The sequence below is a fragment of the Haplochromis burtoni genome, unplaced genomic scaffold, assembly GCF_018398535.1.
Source record: "Haplochromis burtoni strain Fernald_Lab_line unplaced genomic scaffold, NCSU_Asbu1 Contig_284, whole genome shotgun sequence".
Taxonomy (NCBI): Eukaryota; Metazoa; Chordata; class Actinopteri; order Cichliformes; family Cichlidae; genus Haplochromis; species Haplochromis burtoni.
In genome coordinates this window covers 496,888-523,899 of record NW_024582645.1, presented here as the reverse complement: position 1 = coordinate 523,899, position 27,012 = coordinate 496,888, and the positions used below count along the sequence as shown (strand labels likewise).

The window sequence follows — 27,012 nt, the reverse complement described above, 5'->3', positions numbered from 1 at the left end:
GGGGGGGGTTAAAAAAAGGTTGACATCCACAGCTCCTGCCAAATTTCAGATAATATATTCCAGTGTATTATGCCAGATGAAGAACCTGGCAGACACACAGGCATATTTGAGGATGAACTTGAAATCAGAAGTGATGGAAGTCGTGAAGCTGCGTGTGCCAACGCGTTAAAAGTTAAAATGTTGAGCTCCATAAATGCAAATATGGAGAAGGTGAACTCTGGGAGGACACAGATCCATTTTAATTTTTTTTTATTATAACATCGTAGTTTTCTGCAGCTGGTTAAGTGAACTAACAGCCTTTGTAGCAAACTGTGAAAACAAAAGAGACTTCTATCTTTTCTGTCTGCGTCCATTCAGACTCTTGCCAGAGCATCACAAATCATGAGCTGCAATCTACTGTAAAAAAAACAAACATAGGTGTTTGTTTTCAGCTCCCTGTAGTGCTGTGCATTATCTAGATCGCTCAGCATGCTCCGTAGGCAGGCAGGCCTTTTTAATAGTGCAGTCACTTCTCATGAAGACACACTGGAGAATATATCTTCTGCTGCTGGCCTTATCATCAGAGAGGGAGGGGGAGACTGTGCCGGTGCACTTGCCCTGTCTTCTCTTACTTTCAAACGCACACACACACTGTTCCCAGCACTCCCAAGGTGTCCCTGCTGGAAGGACCTCAACACTCCCTACCGCCGCCGCCACCGCAGCACCCCGGCAAACCAAATTATGCTGTGCCATGATGTGCCGTTTCCTTTTTATGTTAATACTTCCTATCAGCCTCATATGTGTCAGCACAAACTTCTCGCTCCTCTGCTCGAATTCCGATTACCACATTACCCCGACTTAAGTAGGATTAAGTTGAGGCGCCTTGAATGAGCCTCACCTCATTCATGATATGAAAGCGCTCAATCAGCCCAGAACAAGACGAATCCATTATGCACGGCGTGGCGTTAAATTAGTTTTATTTAGTCGTGATAATATAAGGAGCAGTTCATCAGCAAGGTATACAGTCTGAGTCAGCAAAAGCTGTATTGATTCATTTGCTGTGAGTGGGGTTCAAGGTTGACATCAGCGACAGTCAGAAGTGTGACGGTCGCTAGCAGCGTGTTGGTATTTCATCTGGACGAAAACAACTGAAAGTATTCTTATGCGAACTGCATGTTGTTCTCTTTGCTCGATAGGACGCTGCATTCACCTGCTGGTAAAATGCAGCGTCCTATCAAACTGTTAATGAAAAAGATTTGTTCCAAAATGAGAAAGGCTTATCTCGCTCTTCTGAGCAGCCACAACGCCTACGCTCAGAGAGTTCAGCAGCGTGACCCCCGCTGATGCAAAGTAACGGCCGGCTAGAAGGTACAACTTGTTTTGGAATGTAATTAATGGGCTTGGCTATCTGAAGACCTTTACTCCAGTACAGTAACAGTCCATTAGCAAAACATTGCAGGCAGACATGATTATAAAACATATGGACATATATAATGTATCACTTTGTAAAGACATTTTGAATGTTGTTTCAAGGTTTCTGGTTTCAAGACCTAATTTTAATCTTTGTTACTTTGAAGTTTCTTAAAACTGTCTGGTCTACGTCTCCTCTCCAGGCTGGCTAATACCCAGAGCATCACCATCCAAACTTCTGGAACTACCACTAGTCTCACGATTGCCAACATCACTGAAGAGGATTATGGGAACTATACCTGCGTGGCCTCAAACCGACTGGGCGTCCAGAATGCCAGCCTTTTCCTCTATAGTGAGTATATACACAATAAAATGGTGAATAGACTAGTACCTATAGAGTACTTTTCTACTCTAACTGAGCGATCAAAGTGATTTATACTACAAGCTTCATTCAGCCAATCACACATATATTCATGCAAGCACTTTTTTATATAGCTAAGCACTTGTCTAACCCCCACACACCCTCAGGGCAACTCTGGATTCAGTATTTTGCCCTAAGGATACTTCAAAACAGGCTGGAGTAGATGGGAATAAAATCACCAACTTTCTGATTGGTAGACCTGCTCACCACCCTCACTACTTCCATGTGCTATTTAAATGTGACATTAGAGGCATGTCTTACAGACATAAAGACCTGGGTGACCTATGATTTTATGCTTGTGAAGTCAGACAAAGCTAGAGTTGCTGTATTTGGCCATAAAAATCTCAGCAACATGTCTAACCAGATACTTAGATCTTTTAGAGCGGTGGCCCCCAGGTTGTAGAATGCTCTCCCCATCATTACGTTGCCTTGATTGTATTTATTCTTTTAAAAAGCAACTTAAGACTCATTTATTTAGATTGGCTTTTAATTAGATTTGTGCTGTGTGTTTTATTATTAATGTATTTTATGTATTTCTGTTTTATATTACTGTGAAGCACTTTGTGGTTTTTATCCTGTGAAAAGTGCTATATAAATAAATTGATTTGATTTGATCATGTCAAAATTAGAACCATCCTGTCTCAGAGTGATGCTGAAAAACTAGTCCATGCATTTGTTATTTCCAGGGTGGACTACTCGAATTCTCTGTTAACCATTTGTCCTAAAAGCTCCCTGAAAAGCCTTGAAAACACAGAAGTGAGGTCATATTTCTCCGATATTGGCTTCTCTTTATTGACTCTCTGTTGAATCAAGGAATTAAATTCAAAGTCCTCACGTACAAAGTCCTGAAAGACCAGGCTCCATCATATCTTAAAGGCCTCATTGTATCACATTGTCCCAGTAGAGCTCTTCGCTCTCAAACTGCAGGCTTACTTGAATTTGCCAGTTTTTTAAAGTAGAATGGGAAGCAGAGCCTTCAGCTATCAGTATCTCTCTGTGGAAGCAGTGTCCAGATTATTTGGGAAGGCGTACACCTTCTCTGCTTTAAAGATTAAGCTCAAACTTTTTCTTCTCTGTAACATTTATGGGGCTGGTCCCTTAGTTAAGCTGCTGTATACTCAGGCTGAGCACGTATCCTCCACCCCTTTCTATGCAGTCCCTGTGTGTTCATATATAACAATAAGACTATAGTATCATCACTACACCATGTATGACCAAGACGTCACCTGGGGTGCTGGTTTTGCTCACTGGGCGTAGCAGGCAGCCCATACGCTATAATGCTGTTGCAGATGCCTGGGTGTTCCTTTACTGCACCTCTTTTTTCCTGTCCTCTGTCACAAAAAATCACCTAAAGGATAATGAATATGGAGGTTAAGTGTTAAGTTTATTAACCTAATTTCCTGCTGAACTATTGAAAACCAGAAGAGCAGCAGTTCGCTGCAGTTTGTGTGCTCTGCTTTAAGCTTCGGTGCTGAACGACTGCGAGAAGTAAAGAGCTCACTGTGTGTTCATTTCTAGTCATTTGGCCGACTGTGTTCTCAACTCTGCGTGAGAGCAATTTTGCTGAACACTTAGAGAAATTTAGGAAAGATGGCTCGAGCGGGAGAATGAAATGAGCTTTTGGCAGTTGGTGAAAAGTTTTAAGTTTCAGACTAAAGTCAAAGAGAAGCCAAGTCTGTTTCTGTGCTCTGTGATGCAGTCTCTGCCCTTAGAAACTTTATTTAAACATGCAAAAAAAACACCACAAAAGAACTATTAATGGGAAAAAACCTCAGGAAAAGCAAAATATTCCTTTCCAAAGGTGAACAAACTTATTTTAAGTGAAGCATATGGTTCATTAGGACATGGAGAGGGGTCAGACTACAGAAAAACCAAGAGGCAAAACTCAAGAATGCTAACACACATAAAGGAAAGACCAACGAACACAGACACAGAGAGAGAAGACTCTCCCAGAACAGTAGCATGTCCCCCCAGATTGTCCTAATCCACCTTCAGCACCCAAGAATGGGACAGACACACAAAGGCACCCTCAGCTCGGTGGTGAAGATTTAAAAGGGAAGAAGGGGGGTCGGGCTAGATGTAACCAAAGCTTGTCTCAATTCACAAGCATCAAAACTAAAATTAGATCACAGTGCGGATGTCTTTAATAACTGAGCTGCATTCATAAGCATGTAAATGTTTGCAATATTCATGAAGCGTTCTAGTTCCATCACTGATTTTTGGCCACTTGAGGGTATAAAAAAGCATGTTAACAAGCTGACATACCCAATCACACACACGTCTCTGGCACCTAAACTTCTCAGACATCCAGATCCACAAGAGCAGCGCTGGTGTCAATTTGGAGTTCTTTTATTTGGAGCAGTGGTTAAATCCACTTTGATTTATTTTACAGACTATTGATTTCATGGTTTTTCTGAATATAAGGCTCTTTAGCTGCTCAAACACGGTCGGCAGCTGGGCATCAAATGGCATACAGCGGGGTTATCAGAGTTGTTTTGTTGGTAATGAGAACATGTGGGGGTTGCTGAGAAGATCGAGGAATAAACAGCGCTCGTAAATGGTTCAGCCTGAAGAATCGTGAAGCTGCGCAGGGCCGCAGAGCCGGGTGATGATTCCACCGTTACTTTTATGGTTCGCTGTTAATATCATATTTTTCACATTGGCAGCTGTCAGAGATCCCACACAGTTGTTTCACTGAGCACAAAATTAATGCTGTTTGAATTGCTTTCTTTGAGCTTTCACACCCCAAAGCCTGGCTGGCACAGTGCTGCTTTGAGCTCAGAGGGCCGTCGTGTACCCAACATTTGAATTTTATATCAAACTGCACTCAAAAACAACACACTTCAAAATGATGGGTGCATGTATAATATGCAACAAACCCACATTTCCTGTGGCCAGCAGTGGCTCCAGTCACTGTGACAAATGTGTCTCATTGTCTCTGCCAGCACTTAAAAGCTGTAAGAAGATGAAATTGTGGCAGGGAGGCAAAGCCAAATGGAGACTAGCTCCCAAAGGAAGACATCTGCACTGACACTGCAGACTGGGATTTGATCAAAAGGGAAACATGTTTGAAAGTTAAAAGAGATGATCAATTTATTTTTGGTGGCAATAAAACTTCCTTTTTCGTGATTCTCCAAAGAAAGAAAGAAAGTGCCAACATATAGAAACAAAGTAGTAATATATAATAAAACAATAACAAAAGTCCCACAGAACACCTGGATACAGATCAACATTAGTCCATGACAATATTTCCTTTGGATAAGTTAGATCTGTGTTTCTGTTGAGTTTAGTGACATCTAACATTTATTTTACTGGACTGACACACAGGAAAAGGTGATAAGTGTTTCTTTTACACTCAAAATACTGTCTAAATGTCGGTTTATTCGCTCCATAAATCTTGTGCAGAAGAGTGGTGGAAGAAAGCTGTAGAGATCAAAAGTCATAAAAAGCCAGTTTGTGGGAAATGTGAAGGAATTTTTACTTTCCATATCATGAACTTGGTAGAAATGCAACATATGGAGGGCCCAAACAAGTTCTGCAATTATTATATGCAACTAGCAGGTAAAATTTACTTTAGTTGTGTTTGTTTAGCATTCAAATCACATGATTTTCACTGATCATATACCTTACCTGATAGCCTGGCTACTGCTGACTTAACTTAGCTTGATGAGCTACAAACATGGCAACAAGTATTACAGGCAGTTGTTAATCCAGCAGCTTGCAGTTTCCTGTATTCTGCAACAAGACTGCAGTTATTTATTTTTTCTGTCATATTAAGCTTGATCAGCAGGCTCACTAGTTTATGCCTCCTCTGTGGTTTATAGCATTGAATGATCACTGAATAACACAGCGTCAATGGCACAACATGGCCACTAGATGTCACCAAAAACTCCTGCAAAAGGCTACAAACACATGTATATTTTCCAGTTTACTGTGTAGAATGTCTGCTAGCAACAGAACAGCGATGCAATGACCCTTTTTTGTGCAGGATTAAAAGGAAATAAAACTGTATTGTTCTTTTTCTTGTTCAAACCAATATTGTGGTTGCTCTAGAAGTCTGAGTGAGCTCTCATTAACCCTGCTGCCTTTCTCTCTTTGCTTCTCCACACAGGACCCGGGACAGGCAGAGATATCAACGGCTCTGCCTGTGTATCTCAATCACTGTGGCTCCTGCTAGCCTCCTTCGCCTGCCTTTTCTTGAAGTGTTAATACCCCTGCCCTCTATCCTTCCCCTTCTCTCCCCCCGGCCTCGCACCTTGGCCTTCCGCCCCATTCGCTCTTCTTCTTCTTCTTCTCTCCAACTCACCGGCATCCTTACTGCTACCTTATTACCAACTTTGCCGCCCTCTTCCCCAGACTGTTTGCATCATGATACAGAAACCTTACGTGCTGTCGAGCACTGCTTACAGGTGTGGAAAAAAACGATGGGTTATGAGTAAAATGTTTTAGGAACAACAACAAAAAAACAAAAAACAGTAAAATGAAGGACAAAACAAGCAAACAGTGCTTTTTAAAGAATTGCATTGTTCTTTTTGATTGGTATGCACTTCTTTTGTTTCTGCTTTATCTTGTCTTCTGGGTCTGGGTCGGGCTTTGGGAGGGGGGTTGTTTGTTTTTTTGTTGTCTACATGGGAATAAAAATGAAGGTGGCCTGGCTCACAGGGACACCAAGAAAACAATCATTTGTCTCTAGGACTACTGAAGACATGAGGTGTATTTCTTCTTACTCCCTTAGATGTATTATGTTAACTTAAAGCGTAGATTTAACCGAGTGTTTATAACCAGTGCATTAATGAGAAACACGCAAAGCATCTGCCAAATATACACGTAAATTTCAAACTAACACATGTGAAACTCAAAGGGAAACTGCTACGGCTGCTTTTGCGATGAGATTAGAGCTGTAATTTGATGCTACTGTGCTGAAACACAGATATAGTGTTAGGCAGATACCTCTGCAATCAGTGTCATTGCAAGCGGAGCCCAGAAATATGGGAACAGAAACAAACCTGAAGAAATGAGTCTGTCTGGAGCTCTGTGATATCTTGCGACCCTTCCCCATTATTCCAAAAAACTACCTGTTTTTCTTTTTCTTTCTAGACTCTCACTTACAAACAACAACAAAAAAGAGAACAGGGAAGAGAAACACACAGTAGGTTATAATGATGCGTATTGTACATAGTAAAATTTTGTATTACTCTATGATAAGAAAACCATGATGTGCAGTTTGTCTCAGAGGCTGCACCGAGCAGTGTTTGCATTCAGTCGATGAGTTTTAGGATCATTTTATCCCTACTGCTGGAATTTGGATAAAAATGTATGACACCAATGAATGACTTACTTTTTTGTTTTTCTCTTAATCAAAAACACGTGTTTTCATACGAAAATGATACAGAAAAAATCATAATATATAGATATTGGGGGTATTATTTTGTGTGCACCTCATGAATCCACTGTCCTTATATATGAAAAAAGCTCATTTTACATGATTCTGAATATGGTTGTGATTTGTTGAGGATTAGTGAAATACAGACCTTTGGACCTGGCAGATACCCATTATACAACAATGTTTTTTATGTTATTTTTTGTTTTTTATAATTCTGTGCAGTAATTATTGTACCTGTCCTTGAAACGAGATGAGTGCTAGCTTAAATGATGTTAAACAGAGGGAGTATTATGAGCTTCATAATGCTCTTACGCATACCTGAGATTTAATATGACAGAAGAAACCAAATGAATACTGAATGCAGTTCCCCTCAGTGTCACCAAGGCCACTGTGCTGAAGGCCTTATGGGGAAAAAAAATCAAACAAATGAGAAATAATGAGAATAATAGTGCTGTTACCTCACCGTGTCCTACAGCAAGATTTCTAATCACTCTTTTGCCAGTGATTAGACTGAACAGTGAGTTAGTTTCTTTATGAACAAAATGGTTAAATAAATATGTTACGTGTTGATATTTTGAAGAAAATCTTTCAAAGGGAGCAGCTCGTAGGCCGTAGCTGTTAAAGAGACAGCACTGACACTGGTGGTGACTAATAGCGTTTGGACTCCAGTGCCCAGCTCAGCTCTTTGATTGGATGTGTGCGTTCAGGTCTCCGCTCTTTCAAACAACCAAGCCGAGATAGTACTGTAAAAACACACGTGTAATTAATGTCATCCTTGTCACGCATTAAAAGACTCGTTCCCAGTGTGTTCTCTCATTGTAAATGCTTCTGAGGCCATGGCTGTGTGTGTAGTGTTGGTAATGCTCCAGTCTAAGCTGAGACTTACAGAGACTGAAAACCCACCGCGTTTTTAATCAAAACTGAAGCATTTATGAATTCATATTTCCATTAGCTCCATGAGACACAACGAAAACAATGTCTTGCGATCAGATCTCTTAGAATACGAAAGAAGCTGCTTGTTTTTACACTTTTATTGTGTTGCGTGCTTTTTTTATTATTTTATCTTATTTGGTTTTATTTTACAACTGTGCGAATGAGTCCTGGTGTTTTTATACTGCAGTCTGCAGATTGATTTTTAGGCTCTAACTTAACCATACTTGAGGACGCTATTGTAGTTTATCAGCAGTTATCTTCTTACCTTAATTAGAGCCGAATGATCTGGTAGCTGTGGTGAAATAGTTTTTCATGATCAGTTTCCATAAACATGGTCTGTGCTACCAGTGAGCTTTACAGAAGAGACAAAATAAATGTGTTGTCTCTTTGTTTTATTTCAGCGGGGGAGACCCTGACAGACCAAAAAAGCTGGGTCAGATATCCCCAAATTGTGTTCTGCATTTAATTTCATGAGCCTGCATACAGGTCATTGTCTAGAATTTCTGCCATTCAGGTGTGTTTTCCAATGAGACTAAGCTCACCGATGTGGAAGTCTAAGTGCTTCCGTGCGGGTTAAAACCAGCTAATAAGCACTTGACTTATAGGACCACTGACGTAAAAGCCATGGAGCTCTGTCTTATCCATAAAGCAGCGAGAAAAAAGGAGATCTGGTGTTATTCCATTGCTCATAGAAACCAACAGCCAGCCTATAATGACACAGCACCAACCCCCTGCAGACAGACCTAGATATCTACTCAAGACTGTAGATACAGCTATGTAGTTTACTACTCAGCATTGCCTCAAAACATCGCCGAACTGGCTTGTGTATGTGTGCGTGTGTACTCATCTGTTTATATGATTAACCTGCTGGAAAAGTGGCATACATGTGAGGCATGAGATAAATGATGAGTTGGCCCAGCAGCTAACTATCTACTTTCCATTGAGCTATGGTTACACTTGTAACCCTCTATATTAAGTTTAGATTGTTTTTTTCTCTTCCTCTGTGTGTATATACAGCATTATGTTTCTACTGTAGAATGTTGTAAAGTCAGCAAATCCATAAGATTGTGTTTATACAACTCTACATTTAAAAGTTTAAAAGGCAAATGTAACTATCATGTTTGTACTTCCTTCCCTTTGTCGCGGGGAATTAAGATTCAATCATGGATTAGGACACAGCAATGTCCCTTTTTTTCTATTTTACTTTATTATGGTATAAGGTAATTGAAGTCAGTTTCTAAAAAATAAAATATGACATGTAATAAAGGTATATGAGAAATGTTAACAAAATAAAGTTGTTTGAATTCAGTGTTCTGTATTTGAATGTGACATGAAATGTCGAAGCAAAGTAACCTTTTCTTTCTGGAGACAGCTTGGAACACATGTTGTGTTAATCACCATGTAACATGCAAATAAAATAATATATGTATTGTTATGTTTTCTCTGGGAGACGTTTTTGTCCGCGGGAAACGTGTGAAAATTCTGCTCATTAGCAAGGGGAATGGTCCATTTTCACCTTTTTCTGGTGCCAAAGACAAAGACTGTGATGTTATCACTACCACATATTGCCACACATTAATGACAATATGGCTCAGGCTCTTTTCACCACAGAGATGTGCTGCAATAAAAGGTTTCGCCACTAGGTGTCACACTAAACCAAATTATGCCCTACATGAGACTTTTCTAGTCTTACTCACCGCTCCTAACCTACAAGCCACACGGTGCTTTATGCTTTTGCAATGTTTTTGGAATGTATGCAAACGTTATAAAATGTCAATTTCAGAAAAACATGTAGGTTCACATTTTTCAATTCAAACCTCACACACCAGTAGGGAAAATGTAGCTATTCACCATTGTTTTCATACCTGAGCACAGTGGGTACCGTTTGTTTTTTTTAATTTCATTTTTGTTGTTGTCCTTTTTAAATAGAAGGTGCTAGCAAGCATTCTCTTCAAAGTACAGGGATTTCAAATGGGAATGATGAGTGACAATGCAGGAAGATAAGAGAGTATGAGGATGGTATGAACTAGCCATTTTAATTGAGGAGATTATGCTCTTCTTGTTAGCACTTGACAAATAGATTGCGGAAGGCATTTATGTAAATGTTATATTCAGGTCTTGCATTTTTCCATGGAGTCCTTGAGTCCTGATGGGACCTATAGCATTTGCATACACAGATTGCTTGTAAAGGATTAAGTCATTCAGATTTTAATCTAGAGATTTAAAAAAAATCATTAATGCTAAGTGCAAAATGTGCATGTAAACATATGTAAAGACTTATGTAAAGACTTTGGAGAAATCTGGTAAAGGAGTGTGAGTGTACCTAAAAAATATCACCTGGTTCTTAGTATATCTTAAGATTAGCCACAGGTGCAAATCATCATCCCTCCTATTCAGCTGGTACGGTGATTGGTTGGTTGGTGCTGATTTATTGTTTGATTTTAGCCAATTGTGCATTATGGCCAAATGTGTCAGCCTTGGTCCCGTCTTTCCAAAGGATGTTGTTCAAACAGTCTTGTGGTTTATTCAGATGCAACTTTGGAAACCTGGGCCGTTCCCATGTTTCTCCTGGCAGCCCTTCCAAACATACTTGAGCCTTCTTTTTTTATTTTTTTATTTATTTTTTTTTACTGTCGTGAACGTTAACATTTAAGAAGCTAACTGAGGCCTGTGAGCGATGTTTATAATGGCTGGCCTTGGGGTGAATTTGGTGGGATTCCTGGGAAGATCAACAGCTTCCTGGAATGTTTTCCACTCAAATAATCTTTCTCACTGTAGAATGATGGAATTGAAACTGTTTGGAAATTACCTTATAACTCTTGCCAGACTGATGGGCAGCAACATTTACTTCTCTAAGATCATTGATTATGTCGTTCCTTTTTCACATTCTGTCAACACATCCCTGAACTGCCGAAAGTTCTCATTTTATAGAGGTGCTCACACTTGCTGATGATCAGTTATTCAAGTGCATTTCATGAGCAACATTTGGCTGCGACTTACTCTTATAATTCCTTTGGAAGAGGCAGAGTATGCAGCATTGGTGAAGGTTACAAATGATCTTCTTATGGTCTCTGATTGTGGACTCATGTCTGTGCTTGTCCCGCTAGACCTCAGTGCAGCGTTCGATACTGTTGACCATAATGTCTTATTACAGCGATTACAGCATGCTGAAGGTACTACACAGCAGTAGTTTAAATCATATCTAAATGGGGACTTGTCTTCACACACTAAGATTAATATCTAGTTCCACAGGGTTCTGTGCTGTTACCAATTCTGTTTACATTATACATGCTTCCCTTAGGCAGTATCATTCAATGGCACAGCACACGTTTTCAGTCCTATGCACTGTAATCCATAAAGCCAGAAAACAAACATTAATTAGTTAAAGTGGACAATCTCTAAATTTCTGTTTCTAAATTCAGACAAAACTGAGGTAATTGTACTCTGTTTCTTAGAAACATGGTGTCTAACCAAACGCTTACGTCTACATGGCCTGACTTTGGTCTCCAGTAACACTGTGAGAAATCTTGAAGACATTTTTGACCAATATATGTCCTTCGATGTACATATTAAACAAATATGTAGGACTGCTTTCTTCCATTTGAGCAACATCTCTAAAATTAGAAATATCCTGTCTCAGAGTGATGCTGAAAAACTAGTTCATGCATTTATTACTTCTAGGCTGGACTACTGTAATTCATTATTATCAGGATGTCTTAAAACTTCCCTGAAAAGCCTTCAGTTAATCCAAAATGCTGCAGCATGAGTACTGACAGGCACTAGAAGGAGAGAGCATATTTCTCCTATATTTTCTTCTTCTCATCAGGGCTCATCTTAAAGACTTCCTAGTACAGTATTACCCCATTAGAGCGCTTTGCACTCTGACTGCTGGCTTACTTGTGGTTTCCAAAGTATTTAAACTTAGAATGGGAGCCTTCAGCTTTCAGGCCTCTTCTCTGTGGGACGAGCTCCCAGTTTGGATATGGGAGTACTTGCTCATAAGGGATCATCTAATTGGTGGGGTCTTCTCTGTATTATTGTAGGGTCTTTACCTTACGATGTAAAGCGCTTTTGTTGTGATTTGGGGCTATATAAACATAACAGAATTGAATTAAATTGTATTTCCCTGTGTAAGTATTGTTTTAATGTACGTTTGGTGCAAGAGCATCTAATCTTACAGGAATACTATCCATTCATTTTCTTCCACTAGTCCACCTCAGGGTCGCGGTGGGCGCTGGAGTCTATCCCAACTATCATGGGGCAAGAGTTATAATAAAACCACACATGTGTGGTTTCGTGATGGATTCAGTGGAAAATAAACATGATTATTGGAAACTGCCGGGTGCTTCAAAGTGACAATATGTTTCTATCAGGCTTTAAACAAACTCCACAGCTTATGATGGTAATTGGCACATTTGCTTTATTTTGAAAACAGACATTGAAACCATTTTTTATTTTTTTCATATTTTTTTTTCTCACAAGTTTGAACTCCTCGATAAGATTGAAACTGGACATTGCACTCACTGGAACATAGGAAATTTTTTTGTTGTTGTTGTTTGCTCATTTGTTTGATTTTTCTCTTAATCTTTTTTTGTAACATCAGTGCAAGAGTATTTTTCCAATTCATATAAACTGTCATAACAACACCAAAGACATCAAAAAAGAAGCCGCCACACCTCTTAAGTTTTTTGTGACTGCGAAAAAGTTCCTCTCAGAGGGAGAGTTCCCATCATGCATCTGGTTCAATGGTTCATGCTATGGCCTCACGTTTGGTTGGCAGAGCACAAATTGTAATATGTAAGAGCCAGTTACATCAATAATATAGTTGATTTCTAGAGTTTTTATTATATGATCACATCATTTAAATGGCAATAGGTCCTTTATTTACTGTAACTGTGAGTAAACAGAGTTTGTAAAAGGGGTGTAAACCAAGCTTGAATGACTCAAGCAGAATAGAGAAAGTTGAGTAAATATTGTTTTTGGGATTCAGGATAAAGCTGCCCCAACTGGAAATGTCACACATTTAATCATACATTCTATTATCCATTCAGTGTGTCAGTACATTACCTCTTTGTTGTGTTCTCAGTACACTTGGATCGTGTCGAAAACATGAATTGCATCTATAAACCTGGTTGTCTTTTTGTGCGTGCATTTGCAATACGGATTTCATTTGCAAAATGTGTCTGAAGAAAGAAAGTGCATTACAATGCAAATACAATACGGCGCATTGGCAATGCATTCTTTTTTTGAAATTTTAAATGTGTAAATATCCAGTTGGAAGCGTTCATTCCACCCCCGGGTTTTACATCAAATAGTGAAGATGTACCAAATGAAATCATCCATCTCGACATCATCACCATCACGGTAAGAGTCGCTTTTCATAAACATCAGCAACATCAACATCATCATCACCGTCGTCGTCAGCATCGTCATCACTTGCGCATAGTACAGTGTTAGCTTGAGCCAAAAAACTTCACGCTGGAAACTCCCCCAACATGAGAAAATCATTGCCACACAAAAAATGACAAACAAATAGAAACGGACTGCCTTCACATTGAGAAGGCAAAGAGCAACCTTTTTAGATTTTTCGTTTTTGTGGTATTCTTCATACTTTTAATTCTGCTTTCATTAAGTTAGACTTTAGACTTAAGCATCCTTGGACTCGGTGGCCTCCGCCTCTGCATCTGCCGGGGTGGCCTCCTCTCCTTTAGACTCCTCCGCAGCATCTTAATGTAAGAAGTGGTGGGGGTAGAGGGTGTAAGGGTAGAGAGAAGGGGTTTGGGGCGGGATAGATGAAAGGAGGGTGGAGAAAGAAGAGAAGAGGAGAGGTGGAGAGGTGGTTTTACATTGCGAGTAGAGTAATAAAGCTCTGTCTGGGGCGCCTGAGATACAGAGCTTCAAAGATTTCACTCATGAGCAGTAACTTTTGATGTTTTAAATATTTCACCCTCTATATGAAAAAAAAGCCATGTAACATTCGGAAATTCTCAAAATATTCACATCTTCCCTCTAAAAAAAAATAATTCGCACATGGAATTCTGTGTTGTTCACAATGTGTCAGCTCCACTTAAACTGAGAGCATGTCTGAAGCCCGCACTGACTGTGTAAATAATAAAAGAAGAGCTTGCTCCTAATGGACCCATGAAGCATTTGAACGGGCATCACAAAGCTAACAGGAGCATCTTGGCCTGTCACATCTGATACAGTGTGATGCCCAGAGTGCACTGCACTATGATAGCAGGCAACGATAACTTGCTAAGAGGTGCACACTGCTGAGTAGCAATCCGTGATACATCACAAAGCAAATGCTAATGGGGATTCTTGCTCAGGTACTTTATATTTTTCAACATTAAATCATAATATCCTTCTTTAATAATCCTGTAGCTGGTGCACTTTTTAGCTCCAAAAAAGCAAAGACATTCTCATTTATACTTAATAAAGACCTTCTTGCACTATGCAGGAGCTACACTGATTTTGGGGTCTTTGTTGTTCCTGCCCAAACTCATTATCCGAGTGATCTCATCGGGGTGATGTCACACCCCGATGAGATCATATTCTTTTATTAGGAGGAGGAGACATCAAGGAATGATATCATTGCAATGGAGACCAGGGTGCATGTCTCCTGGTGTGTGCGTGTGTTTGTGTGTGGGAGGGCGAGGGAGGGAGGGAAAGAGAGAAGTGGGGCAACGGTGTCTGCACTAATGCGCGATTGTGTGTGTGACTCAAGACAGCATGACTCATGGCAGATCTTCCAGGTAAGAGATAATTAGCTTGTTAGCCACTGTGACAGATTTGAGAATGTCCTTCACTACAGCCACTGAACTGTGCGATGCAAATCCAATTTCACCCAATTTACAGAGCCAAAGCCCGTCATTTCTTGTGTCTGACATCAGCGCGAGCTCACTTTCATACACCAGTTACCGGCTGAAGTGACAGTTTAGCTTTGCTGCTGGGTTTGTGTATGAAGATTGCAGACAGGGAAACAAACATTTATAAGTGTTTCATCATTTCTACCCACTGACCTCTTAGTCTTTAGTAAATAAGACTAATGAGACCCCCCCTTTATTTTTGGAGGGACGCTTTTATGTTTGATGATTTTCCTCACAGGCAGAGGGCAGCAGAGCTCTACTGGATATCTTCCAACCATTGTTTCCTAATGCAAGGAAGCTACAATAGAACCCTGAACTGAAATATTTTGACCCCGTTTATTTGGCAGAGGGCATGTGGTGCGCTCACGAGGGCTGCAGTCTCGGGCCGGGACAGATGAAAGACCAAAGCAAATCATCGGACAACAGATTAGATTCCGCAGCCTGTGGGAGCATCTAAAGTAGGTCATCAGCGCCAAGGAGAGTGACAGGTCTGTCATGATTCAGGGCCAGTGATAAATGAAATCAAGAGGAGAGTCCTGCTGAGACTTGTAACCCAGAGATGATTGAAAATGCTCTGGTGGTTGTGACAGCCGTGCGTCAGCTGACAAAACAACAAACATATCCGTCTGTCACACTAGCTGACAACTCAGTTTGGATTTTCTCATGTCAGGAGCACGGATGGAGCGAATCACTGTTCAAAGAGCAGGAGACGCATCCTACTTTAGATGCTTTTGGAGATAGGCAGATGCTGATTCTAATTTTTGTGGTGTACTGATTTACAACTTACAAATTCAAATTCCATCATGTGGAAGCAGTGGGAGAATGCAAAAAGTGCAGGAAGGGTCATGACATCCAGGTAGCATTATCACTGCTCTAAACTCATGATGTATCTGTCTCTGCTGAGGCTAATTGGGTCTTCAAGCACTGTGAAGATTCTCAGAGACCAGCAAAGTCAGAGGCGTTGTGAAGTAACGCTCATTTCTGTTTCATAGCATGAATTTCAATTCATCACCTGAGGAGATTTCAGCGAGACTGACAGAAGACGGATGTTTGCAGTTTTAGTGGAGTTAAGCTTCTCTGCTCAGAGTTCAGCACCTCGTTGTGTGTTCACCAGCTCGTGCCAAACAGTTTGTTCAAACTCTGGATTGTTTGTTTCCTCAGTTTGCTCGGTGCAGGTGAGAGCAAAGCTTTTGGAACCAAAAATTGGTGCCTCAGTCCCGTTCCAGGCAAGCTGCTGTGTTTTTTTTTTTTTTTTTTTGGAGGGGATAAAACAAACCCGGGAGAGGAAGTGATTACAAAAACTGCTGAAGTCCTTCTAAGCTGACTTTGACGAGGAGGCAAAGTTTCTTTGCAATGTGTGGGGCCGCCACTCTGTAATGCCACTGAAAGAGTTGTTTTACAACACCTTTTACTGCAGATCAGTGAGTCCCAATAAAAAAGAAAGAAACAGTATAAAAATATTAAAGGAGTTAAGTTATCAAATACAATGAGATTTAACCAGAATAATCCTAGATCTGAGAGGTTTCGCTAATTAGAATAGCGACCCTGTTTGTTTACCTAAATACCATGTACAGGAAGGATTAAGGCTTAACACAACAAAAGACCAAAGCTAATGGGAAAACTTCAGTGGAACTTTTAAATATACTTCTAAAAAATGTAGAAATGAGAAGAAAAGAGTTCTTTTCTTTCAATTATAACACACTTCCCTGCCCAACTTAGCTGTCTGATTTTGAGCTTATCTGATCAAAGGAGTATAGGAGAGTTGTTAATTTGTCAGTTGTTATTAGTGATATCACCTATAAAGATTTCATCAAGTTGAGATGAAAGGGAATGAATGATGACCATTAGAGATTTTTATAGCTTTCCAATCAAAAAGGGCACAGTGTTTATCAGCATAAACCTGAGCTGCAGTTGTTAGCACACCAGCTAAATAGCAAAGAAGTGTTCCTTCTAAAGATCAGGCACACTGCTCATCAGCTACAGCAGCTTCCTTTGTTTTAAACAGTGAAGAACTTGAGAACATTAGCAAAGGTATGGTTTCATTAGCCAAAAAAGTTTTATTATCAAAGCCTTTTCTGATGTTGCTAAAATTTAATGTATAACATTTGAATATGTTTAAAAATATGAATACTAAGAGCAATATCCTGAACTGTTTTATTATTAATATTAGAGCTAATGTTTATCCTTAATTCAATGTAGCACAGACTTGAAGAACCTTGTTTATCTTTTACAGGTATTTAGCTGTCGAGGCTGGGGCACTCGACTAGAACATTTGTCTTTTAATAGACCGTGCTTTTGCCCAATATTACATGTTTTAGGCCTCTTCTCATTTCAGTGTAATTCATACAGAAACATTATGTATCACACTAAAATAGCAGAAGATGCTTTCAACCAACATAGCAAGCAAACACTTGCTGGATTAGCTAGCTAGCTACAGGTTTGCAAAAAGCAGCTGTCATTGCACTAGGACATGATCCTTTTGGTTAGATCTCTAACCAATGTAAAACCTAAACTCATTGGTAATGTTTAGTGAGGTAAGATGTTGGGTCTGCGCTTGCAGGCCCCGCTGGTTCAGAGACTTATCACCCGTGAACAAAGCAAGACAAACAGCGATCCATTTTAACTTGCAAGGGAAGCCGATCGGATCAGGGTCTTGGAGCTAGGAGCCCCTCACCTGATCCCAGACAACTCCGACTCCCAGTCTTCCCTGCAACCTTTTATACTGTGACACACAAGCACTCGTTGTTCATCTTTTTCACTGTCAGTTGGAGCCACAGATTTTATATAAGCAGATTAAAGAAGAAGAAGAAGAATAAACCCCTGCTGACAATTAGGCTGGCCTGGGAACGCCTTGGTATTCCCCCGGACAAGCTGGAGGAGGTGGCTGGGGAGAGGGAGGTCTGGACCTCTTTGCTTAGGCTGCTACCCCCGCGACCCGACCTTGGATAAGCGGATGAAGATGGATGGATGGATGGGACAATTAGGAAGTACACACTTTTCCAAAACGGGTGGTATGATAATCTTTTACTTGAAGTCTGCGGAGATAAAAAGTAGGCAACTGGAAATGAGGATCTACCCTAAATTTTACACCTTTAACCACATCTATGCCATATGAGAATCTAAGACTGGGCAACAGCCCATTACATAAAATTGAATTTAAATGCAGATATTATCTGATAATCTGTGTGTGTACGAGGTTAAACTAATTAAGGAGGAAACAAGTGCAGGAGCAAGACCTCCTGTAAAGAATCAGGTAAATAAGACACAACGAGGCAGTAAAATTAAAAAGCCAAGCAAAGATAAATGATATTATTATTGTGCATTAACATCACCATCGTCCAAGGAGAAAGAGCAATAACATTTTCCACTGGCGTAGAGGAAGAAGGGTGCCTTGAATAGGCGCACGGCCAAAATCCTCTGCGGGACAAAACAACTGAGATGGATGAGAGTTGGAAACAACAGATAATGCAAAAATATTTCAGCTACCATTAATCTTTCTTTTCAAGCACTGTCATGATAGGACTATTGCTTTAGAGAGTATATCGGTGATAACACTCTTCCAATATTTTTCCTACAGTCTTCGGTGAACTTTTACTGCTGCACTTTGGGCGTGAGTGAAATTGCGCAGCATGTATTTTTCGTCTTTATTTATTTTTTCTTATCATTAGCTTGTTCCCGTCGAGCCCTCTGCGTTCCCACACTGACTCAGCCGTTGAGTCTGCAGCTGAGGAGGAAATTTCTCAGGTTATTAAATGACAAGTGTTGAAACTGAGGCACTGGCTTGTCATTCCCTTTGAATGTCATTACATTTCCTTCCTCTTCAAGTGTTTTTCAGGCACACGCATGACACTTAAAAGAGATAGCTTTCCAATAAACATCTGTGTCTGGTCACACAATTGGCAATTTCACAGGAGACAGTACAGTGCAGGGATCCAGATTTCCATTTCAGTGGAATTACTTTCAGTAAAAAAAGAAAAGGAAAAGAGTTTCTGAGATTTTCAGCAGCTACACCATATAAAGTAGCAGCAAGGCCGATCTGGTGTCGTTTTTCTCTTCTCAAAAGAATGTCACAGAAACCACTGCTGCGATGTTCAATTAACAACAGAATAGCAGCAGAGTGAACGATAAAGTGGGTGATTACTCACCAATGAACTACACGGACGATGTTATCAAAGCCAGACAAGGGTGTGACAATGGGGACCACTGTAAGAGCACATTTGACAAAGGAATCAAAGCAATCCATTATAACCACTGGGTCATAATACAGAGCATGCCTAGCACTGAAAATATGAAAAAAACACTTAGAGGCTGAGAAGGGATCAACTCAGGACAAACCATGCAGAACGATACTGATGGAAGCCGTTTTTAATGCACAACAACAAGCAGGACCTTGCTGTTGCCCTGTTATTTAAAGACAGCTCATACAGTGAGTTAATTCATTACTCGCACCTTAATTCTTATAAAACCTATTTAGCCTCTATGATTACTTTAGGTGCAAAGCCAACAACCTAAATCAAGTTTTCTGACTGCCTTGGGCCAAGAGAGGTCAAGTCCATTCAGAGTCATTTCCGCACGCTTTCATCAGATGCCTGTGACCAGCAGCACTTTAGCTGTAACTAATTAATAATGATCAGAAATAAAAAGGTTCCAGGACAGGATTGTAATTCACGTCGAGTATGAGCGTTTCAAACATCGTGAAGGCTTTTTTCCAGGACTGTGCAGTTTCCAGTCATTTTAAATGAGAGAAGGTTTTCCGTCTTGAAACACTACAGGAGTTCATTACCATCAGTCAGTGAGTTGCCATGGTTGTTTGTGGTAAGGGAGGCTGATGGCTTGCCCTCTATGTAATGGGTTGTTGGTACACAGCTTGATTGTATGCGCCTGATGTTGTTGTTTCAACTGTATTAATATTTTAGTTCACTCTTAGCCCTTGATTGGCCTTTGTGGAGGCAAAGAAAACACACAGGCTGAGATTACAACCTGAACTTGAGCCACTATGTGAACTCTATTTATCTGCAACTTTAGACTGCCAGCATTTTTCACTGAAATTTGATCTTGACAGCTGAATGTTGTGTTATCTCTCCTTCAAGTCATTGTTTATGCAGTTCTAGTAGTGTGTAGTGTGGTTTGCAGTGTAAAAAAACCCCCAAAAAAACAAGCGGGTAATGCTTTTACCTTTTATCGTCTCTGTACCATTCGAACTCTGGTGTGGGGACTGCGGTTACTTCACACCGCAGTGTCCCGTTGCGGCCCACGGGAGTCTCGGAGCTCTGGGTTTTCTTTATTGTTGGAGGATCTGCAGAGTCACGCAATGCTGACATAAGTCACACGTTAATGTGTGGGGATAGGTATCTTTGAAATAGTCAGACTAATATAGTGACAAGCATGTCTGAACAGCATTACTAATATACAGTTGTGGTCAGAAGTTTACATACACTCATCATGGGTATAAATGTCGGGGTAATTCGAGTCTTTTAATGACTTCTTTCAACTGTTCTTTTCCAGAGTGGAATGTTTATACAGCACATGTCCTTAATGATTGTAATGACTTAAAGCTCCAACCTCATCTCCATTGAAAATTTGTGGACTGGGCTTAAAAGTAGAGTCTGTGCCAGGAAACCAACCAATTTAAATGAACTCTACCGATTCTGTCAAGAGAAATAACAACCAGAATGCCAGAACCTTGGCAGCATCTGGTTGAGGTGCAATTTGCTTAGGAACATTAAACCAGATATTAGTGGAGGTAAATTCAAAGTAAATCCAAAGTACATTCAAACTTGTGCTCCCAGTTTTTGTCATTAAAAAGTCAAGTCATGAAAAAGAACAGTTCAAAGAAATCGTTAAATCCCCAAATGACCTTGACGGTCAAGTCCACAATGACTGTACATAAACTTCTGAGCAGAACTGTGAGTGCGGTGCAAAGGAAATTTGAATTTAATTACAAACACTTGTGAGTTGACTTGATGCATGCTCAATCATCCAGGTAAGTAAAAAGGTTGAATCTGTTCATCTGGACGTTTGCAGCGTTTTCAGTGGGAGAAACGTTTTGTCACTCATCCAAGTGACTTCTCAGTCTCAGCTGACTGCAGGTTTCCCCAACCTTATAAACAATTGCTGATCAATGGTCATGATAATTTGCATAATAATCAGTGATCAAGGTACTGACCTTATAGCCCTTTGTTCATTTAGTGCTCTAGGTTCAGTTATTGTGCAAATGTAATGTTTATAAGGTTGGGGAAACCTGCAGTCAGCTGAGACTGAAGAAGTCACTTGAATGAGTGACAAAACATTTCTCCCACTGAAAACGCTGCAAACGTCCAGGTGAACAGAATCAACTTGTGAGTTGAGTGTTTGCCACATTTTGTAGATTCAGTGTAAGATTTTGCTCCAGTTTTAGCTCTCACAGCTCAAAAAACGATGTCAAACAGATTATCCAGGTCTCGATTAATCAGTGAACTTAATCGACTGAGTTCACATTTATCAAGTATATTAGCATTCATCATCCACACATAATCATTTTCCATCCCAATGGCCAAAAATGTCTCCCAAGTGGATTAATGCCCATTTTCCAGTCAGGATAGGAAATGGTTTAATAAAATAATCTTTATCATTTAATTCAGGCACTCAGTGTTGGCTAAAGTGCAGTTTGGGCAAACAGCCATCCATGATTTATTCAGATCAAAGAGAATTCTGTAACTTCTCTTTGGGGGAGGTGTTGGTTTGTGATGGCTCATGAGCTCTTCATCAATCCTGAACAGCCGACGAGTGTATTAACACTTGTCAGGATATAAACCGTGGAAAGGACGTGATTACGTGGTCTTGTTTAGAAGTTTGAAGTATCCTTTAAATGATGATGTGTTATGTGAGAATTACCATGGCAATGACTTCTGCAATCAATGTTACCGAGCTTCTCTTTCTACCTGGACTCATCTTGAGAAGATTGAAGGGTGCTCCAAAACTTTCAACATACGTCTTTCACTCCATGTCATACTGTTACACTCTATATGCTTCTACCCATATGCCTATCCTCCAATCTTGACTTTTATAGGCTTTTATCCACCGAGTGTATCATCATATTAAATGCTTGACATTAAATGTGTCAAGGATATTGATCAGTGTTCAGTTTGGAATAAAGCACGCACTGCGCTCTGCATTTACTTACAGTTGACAATCACATTGACGTATTTGACATCGGGAGTGGCGACGTCATTGCTGGCCTTACATTCATAGCGGCCTGCTTGGGTTCGCATGATGCCTATAATGTCCAGGTACTCTTCTCCGTCCAACGGCTCGGCTGCAGTGAGACAGAAAGACAAAAGAGGTGGAGGCATGAGTGAAGGAGGTACCAGGGAGAGGAACAAAGAGAGCAGGCAGAGCGGGAGGGTACACGAATTAAAGTGACAGAGAAACTGACTAAATGATGGATTTCTGCTGTATGATCAGTGGTAAAACAATGACTAATGAAGTGCCGTTCAATTTTAAAAGGAACAGCTCAACATATTGTGGAAATTGATACTGCTGTTATTTCCGAAGCCAAAAGCCTAGCTTAGCAAAAAAGATGAAAACAGCAGAAAACAGCAAGTCTTAAGCTCAATAATTAACATGCCCTATTTTATTTGCGTTAAACCCGAGGTGTTCTCATCCGAGTGCATCAAATACGGCTGTTCTGTCAGATGCACAAGGTTTTCCTAGGCATTAGTGATGCATAAGCTGCGTAGATGTGGGGTTTGTGTCCCATTTGGAAGCTCACTGTTCACTTATTCATTGCTTTTTACTTTTGCTTTGACTCCTTGGGAATGTTTTGGCAAAAAATAATAATAAAATAAGATTGTGAGGTTTCAGGCAAGAAAATGTACATGGTTAAATTTTGGAAAAGACACAATGCACGGACATGGTCAAGCTAGTGTGCAGGTGCATGTAGGGTTCAAGCAAGGGATTCCAACATTTGCTCAACAACAACTGTTGCTGTAAAAATTGCAGTATTGAGTATTCAAACAAATTTGTATGTCATGTGAGTGGAGAATGTGTTGCCACTTCCAACAATCATGAACCTACGTGTGCTCTACAAGAGAGCCTCTGTCCTGTGCTGTGGAAAAAACAGAGCAAGCACAAGCAAGCGAAACAAGCTGAGATCCTGTTCTGTACTGAAGACTTCTGAGGCCTGGATTGTTTAGCACAAGATGATTGCCGGCTAAGGAAGCAATATAAGGCAATCAAACAAAATTATTAAAAATTTTCCAAAGTCTTTTTTAACAGAGCATGGGATTTTCACCATAGCATTTCTAAACATCCTACTTTTCCTTAAAAGGCAAATTAAAAAATATATTTTTACACAATAAAAGAATTATTTCAGAAAAAACCCAAATTACCAGAATCTATATTATTAGCCCTCTTAAACAACTGACCCTTTTAGTGAGCCAGAGCACAAACCACTGCCATGATGTGCTTAAACTTTATAATGCTCAAAGCTCAAGTTAAAAATGAGTGTTATTTTCCAATTTACACCTAGTATCAAAACTTCAGCGACAGTTTGAGTTGTTAGTTAGAAAGTATCAAATTTGTCAAAGACAAAAGAAATCACTTTAGACTTGAGAAAAAGAACTGCTGATGTTCATAAAGCAGGAGATGGATCCACAGAGTTGTCACAGAGTTTCCAAGTGTCAACTGAGGTGAGAAGTATCATGGAGAAATTCAAAGAAAGCCATGCAGAAGTAGGAAGCCAAAGATTTCAAAGACTGGAAGTGGGAATCTCATCAAAGTGGAAGGAATCATGAAGGAAGAAATATGTGAACATGTCAAGCAATCAGCAGCAAAACTGAGTCTGGGTGGTCACTTTGTCTTCCAACATGACTATGTCTACCAAAATATACGTCACTGCCAGTGAATAACTAAGTTTAGCTAACAATGGGACTCGCCTCCACAACATACTCCTTACAAAATGGCAGTATTTGTCTCCCTGGGTACGAGAAGGGCCTCTTGAAAGTTGTGTTGCTGCTTTTTCTTTGATGAGCTCAGTGTGGGAAGTCTGCTTTCAGCCAAGAAACAGCCAGCTCAGATAGCCAAAAAGCTGCATGGAGCCACATGGCATTACACTTCAGTCACTTTACTGAATGTGTGACGCTCCTGTGTACAGTTTATTTAAGCCTTTTTTAATATATGCTCAGACCATATGATTTTTTCCCCCATAGTTTACATAACAACTAACAAAACAGAATTCACCAGTGTTTTCATGATATACGATTTAATAAGATTACTGCCATTATTTTGCCGCCCACTCCACCACGCTTTGCATGGCCACGTTTAGAATGAAAGGCAAAATGGCCAATCTGACTCAGATATTAAATATACTAGAAGCTTTGGGGCTCAAATATTATGCAATGTATGTATTTCTTTCCAACTTTGTCTTATTTCACATTTCAAGGTGATATGACATATATCTTCAAAGGTGACAGTCTGCTTATGTGAAGTGTTGTCCTCATTCGTAGCTGCACTAATTAGCCACACTTGGGAAACGGAGAGCACTTTGAGGTAGTCTCTGCCCTTAGGCATTACTGATGTAGCACTAGGCTGTGAACACACACACACACACCCGCTGCAACTCGAGAAAGAGAGACAAAGCCTTCTCATTTCCACACACCTGGTCAGTCACAAAGGTGTGCCTGTGGGATTTTTGGATTTGCAGGAATTGTCATGTACGGCGTCCCAATTGGACCAGTAAACAGGTATTTGTAGCCACACATCACACATGCACTGCACTCACAGCACACTGACACCATAAATTTGTTTGAGGCGCACTCAAGAAAAAGGCCTAAATAAATAAGGGACAATTTTAAATTATAGGATGCGTTCATGCTCATATTCCACAACAGAAGCAAACATTTAAATTCACAGTCGGCTCATGCTCAAAAATTCCAACTGACTTAGATGGACTGTACAGGTGAAAGTGCAGCTAATATTCAACAACTTGTTACGCTGACTTGAATTAGTTGCTTTGTCTGAAAGCTTCAATTAAGGTAGGAATGGGCATCTGCAAATGTCGGACAAAGTGTGTGAACAGAGTGCACAGAGACTACCAGTGAGATATCTGACTAATTGTTTAACGAGCAATCCGGCTAATTACCCATGTAAAGAACACAGTGGCTCGGCATCTCATTAGGAAAGATCTGCTATGTCTTATTAGAGATCTATGGGTGGGGTCAGGAGGTAACAATGGCACATTCTTTGATGTGCTACCATGCTAACTGTGTTTCATCTTCAGTCATAGAGGTGGTGCTTTCATTGTGTGTAATATCACAATGAATTCATGTGTTGCATGTGTGGCATCGGAACTAACTGGACTGATATGTGATAATTTGGGTCTAAACAAAAAACAAACAAAAATGACAAGCTTTACTTCAGTATCCATTCTACACATCTACACCTCGTGGTAAATGAAGTTTTAGGAAATTGCAGTAACTTCTTGAAAAAGCAGATGAACCAAAAGTTCAGATCTTGGTGAATTTCTTCTTCTTCAAAAAAGATGCAATTATCTGCATTGGAGAGGGACTCTCCGAGGACCAAGAGAAATATAATATCTACTACAACATCGACTGATACTTCACTTAATCTAAAAAGAAATGTGGGATGATGGAATCGTGGTGGTGGAAATAAATTGCAGAGGGGGAGATCTCAAGGGTGAGTGAGAAAGTGCGCTGTTTGTAACAACAGTAAATGTCAGCGGTCTCAGCTGTGGGCAAGACCACGCTAAAGTTTGCAGCGAGGGGGCTTCAGGCTCTGTGAAACCCAGAACCGCTCACCCTGAGAAACCCTGAGAAAGTGTCAGGGACTCTGACACGGGAGGTTAGTCAAACAATGGGAGTTTTGCTTTTGACATCTCTGCGATAAATCTCAGAGAAAAACCCCAGGTAATGACTACTGCATAGAAATTAGTCGCATTATTTTATGCCTTCAGATATCTATAACCCAGTGTGCAGTTTCAATATTTGAAACTGAGAGAAAGCTAAATGATTAAATCAGCTGCTTAATGGAGATGGAGGTCAGCTGAGATTCAGTATTATCTGACGTTGATTGAAAGATCAGTGGGATCGTGATCAAAGTCTAAGCCACATCATATTCAGCCCTCCCTGGACGAACTGTCAGAGCAATGTTATTGGAGAGGTATGATTGAAAATCTGTTGCCATGGAAATTCTCTTGAAGCTCACTATCTTCTTCAGCACTTTGGTTTTCAGTGCTGGGTGGGTGGCTGGGTGGATGGGGGGACCAGGTGAATGCAAAAGATCAAAGAAAAGAGACAGAAAGTGAAGAGAGGAGCAAATTTGAACAAGATGAGAGGAAGTAGCTAGACTAGTTAAAATGTAGAAATGAACTGTCACCAGTCTAACCCGGAGTGTATAAAGAGCAACTCAATCACTTTCATTAATGGAGTATTGTGTAAAGAAACAATTAATTACATTTCACACATCTTTGTCTGCGCCCACAGGAGAATACATCCTACACACTGAGCGAGCGCGTCACATGTTATCTATTTAATGAAGCGTAATGAAGATAGATTGGCTAATCTTGTCTAAGGGGAATTGATTTGAGTGTGTGTACAATCTCAGCGCATGTGTACATACACGTGCCCACGCTGCGTGCAGAGGCGTAATGTCTCTATGGTGAGTATGAAGCCTGCACGCATGAATTCAGGGGTGAACAGAGATTTCCTTGAAGGTTTTTCAGGGAGCACCGAGAGCGGGGACTGACTCAAAAAGTGTGCACATTAGAAAAGCCCCATGAAACCTAGCATTACACTATATTATATCATCACATTTCTATGCTAATCTGGATAGTAGAGAGTGAGTAGGTGTCAGATAGGAAAGGAATACATTAAGTAAGGCAAGGTCATGCCGTGAATGTATTTTGAATACTTGCTTTTCCTAAATGAAGCATTTTCTCCTGCAGTATGCACAAGGATGACACTGATGTTATGGTTTACTTTGTGTGCTAGCACGCTCACATTTCTAAAAATTACTATTAA

General features: G+C 40.2%; 2 protein-coding genes across 2 annotated transcripts in view; one reads left to right on the top strand and one right to left on the bottom strand.

Annotated features, from left to right (window-relative positions):
* Positions 1–27,012, bottom strand: part of LOC102295642 (limbic system associated membrane protein) — a 265,395-nt gene that overhangs the window by 12,325 nt on the left and 226,058 nt on the right. Inside the window, exons 4-5 of the mRNA XM_005942445.2 lie at positions 22,158–22,431; positions 20,171–20,291 (exon numbers count right to left, since the gene is read on the bottom strand). Of these exons, the coding sequence (XP_005942507.2) occupies positions 20,171–20,291; positions 22,158–22,431 (395 nt within the window). The remainder of the gene's footprint in view (positions 1–20,170; positions 20,292–22,157; positions 22,432–27,012) is intronic.
* LOC121815734 (limbic system-associated membrane protein-like) lies at positions 1,593–9,561 on the top strand (the record flags this gene model as incomplete). Its single annotated transcript, XM_042227848.1, is given in 2 exon segments — positions 1,593–1,741; positions 5,922–9,561. Coding segments are annotated over 2 exon segments (247 nt in total), but the record flags the coding sequence as incomplete, so codon positions are not given.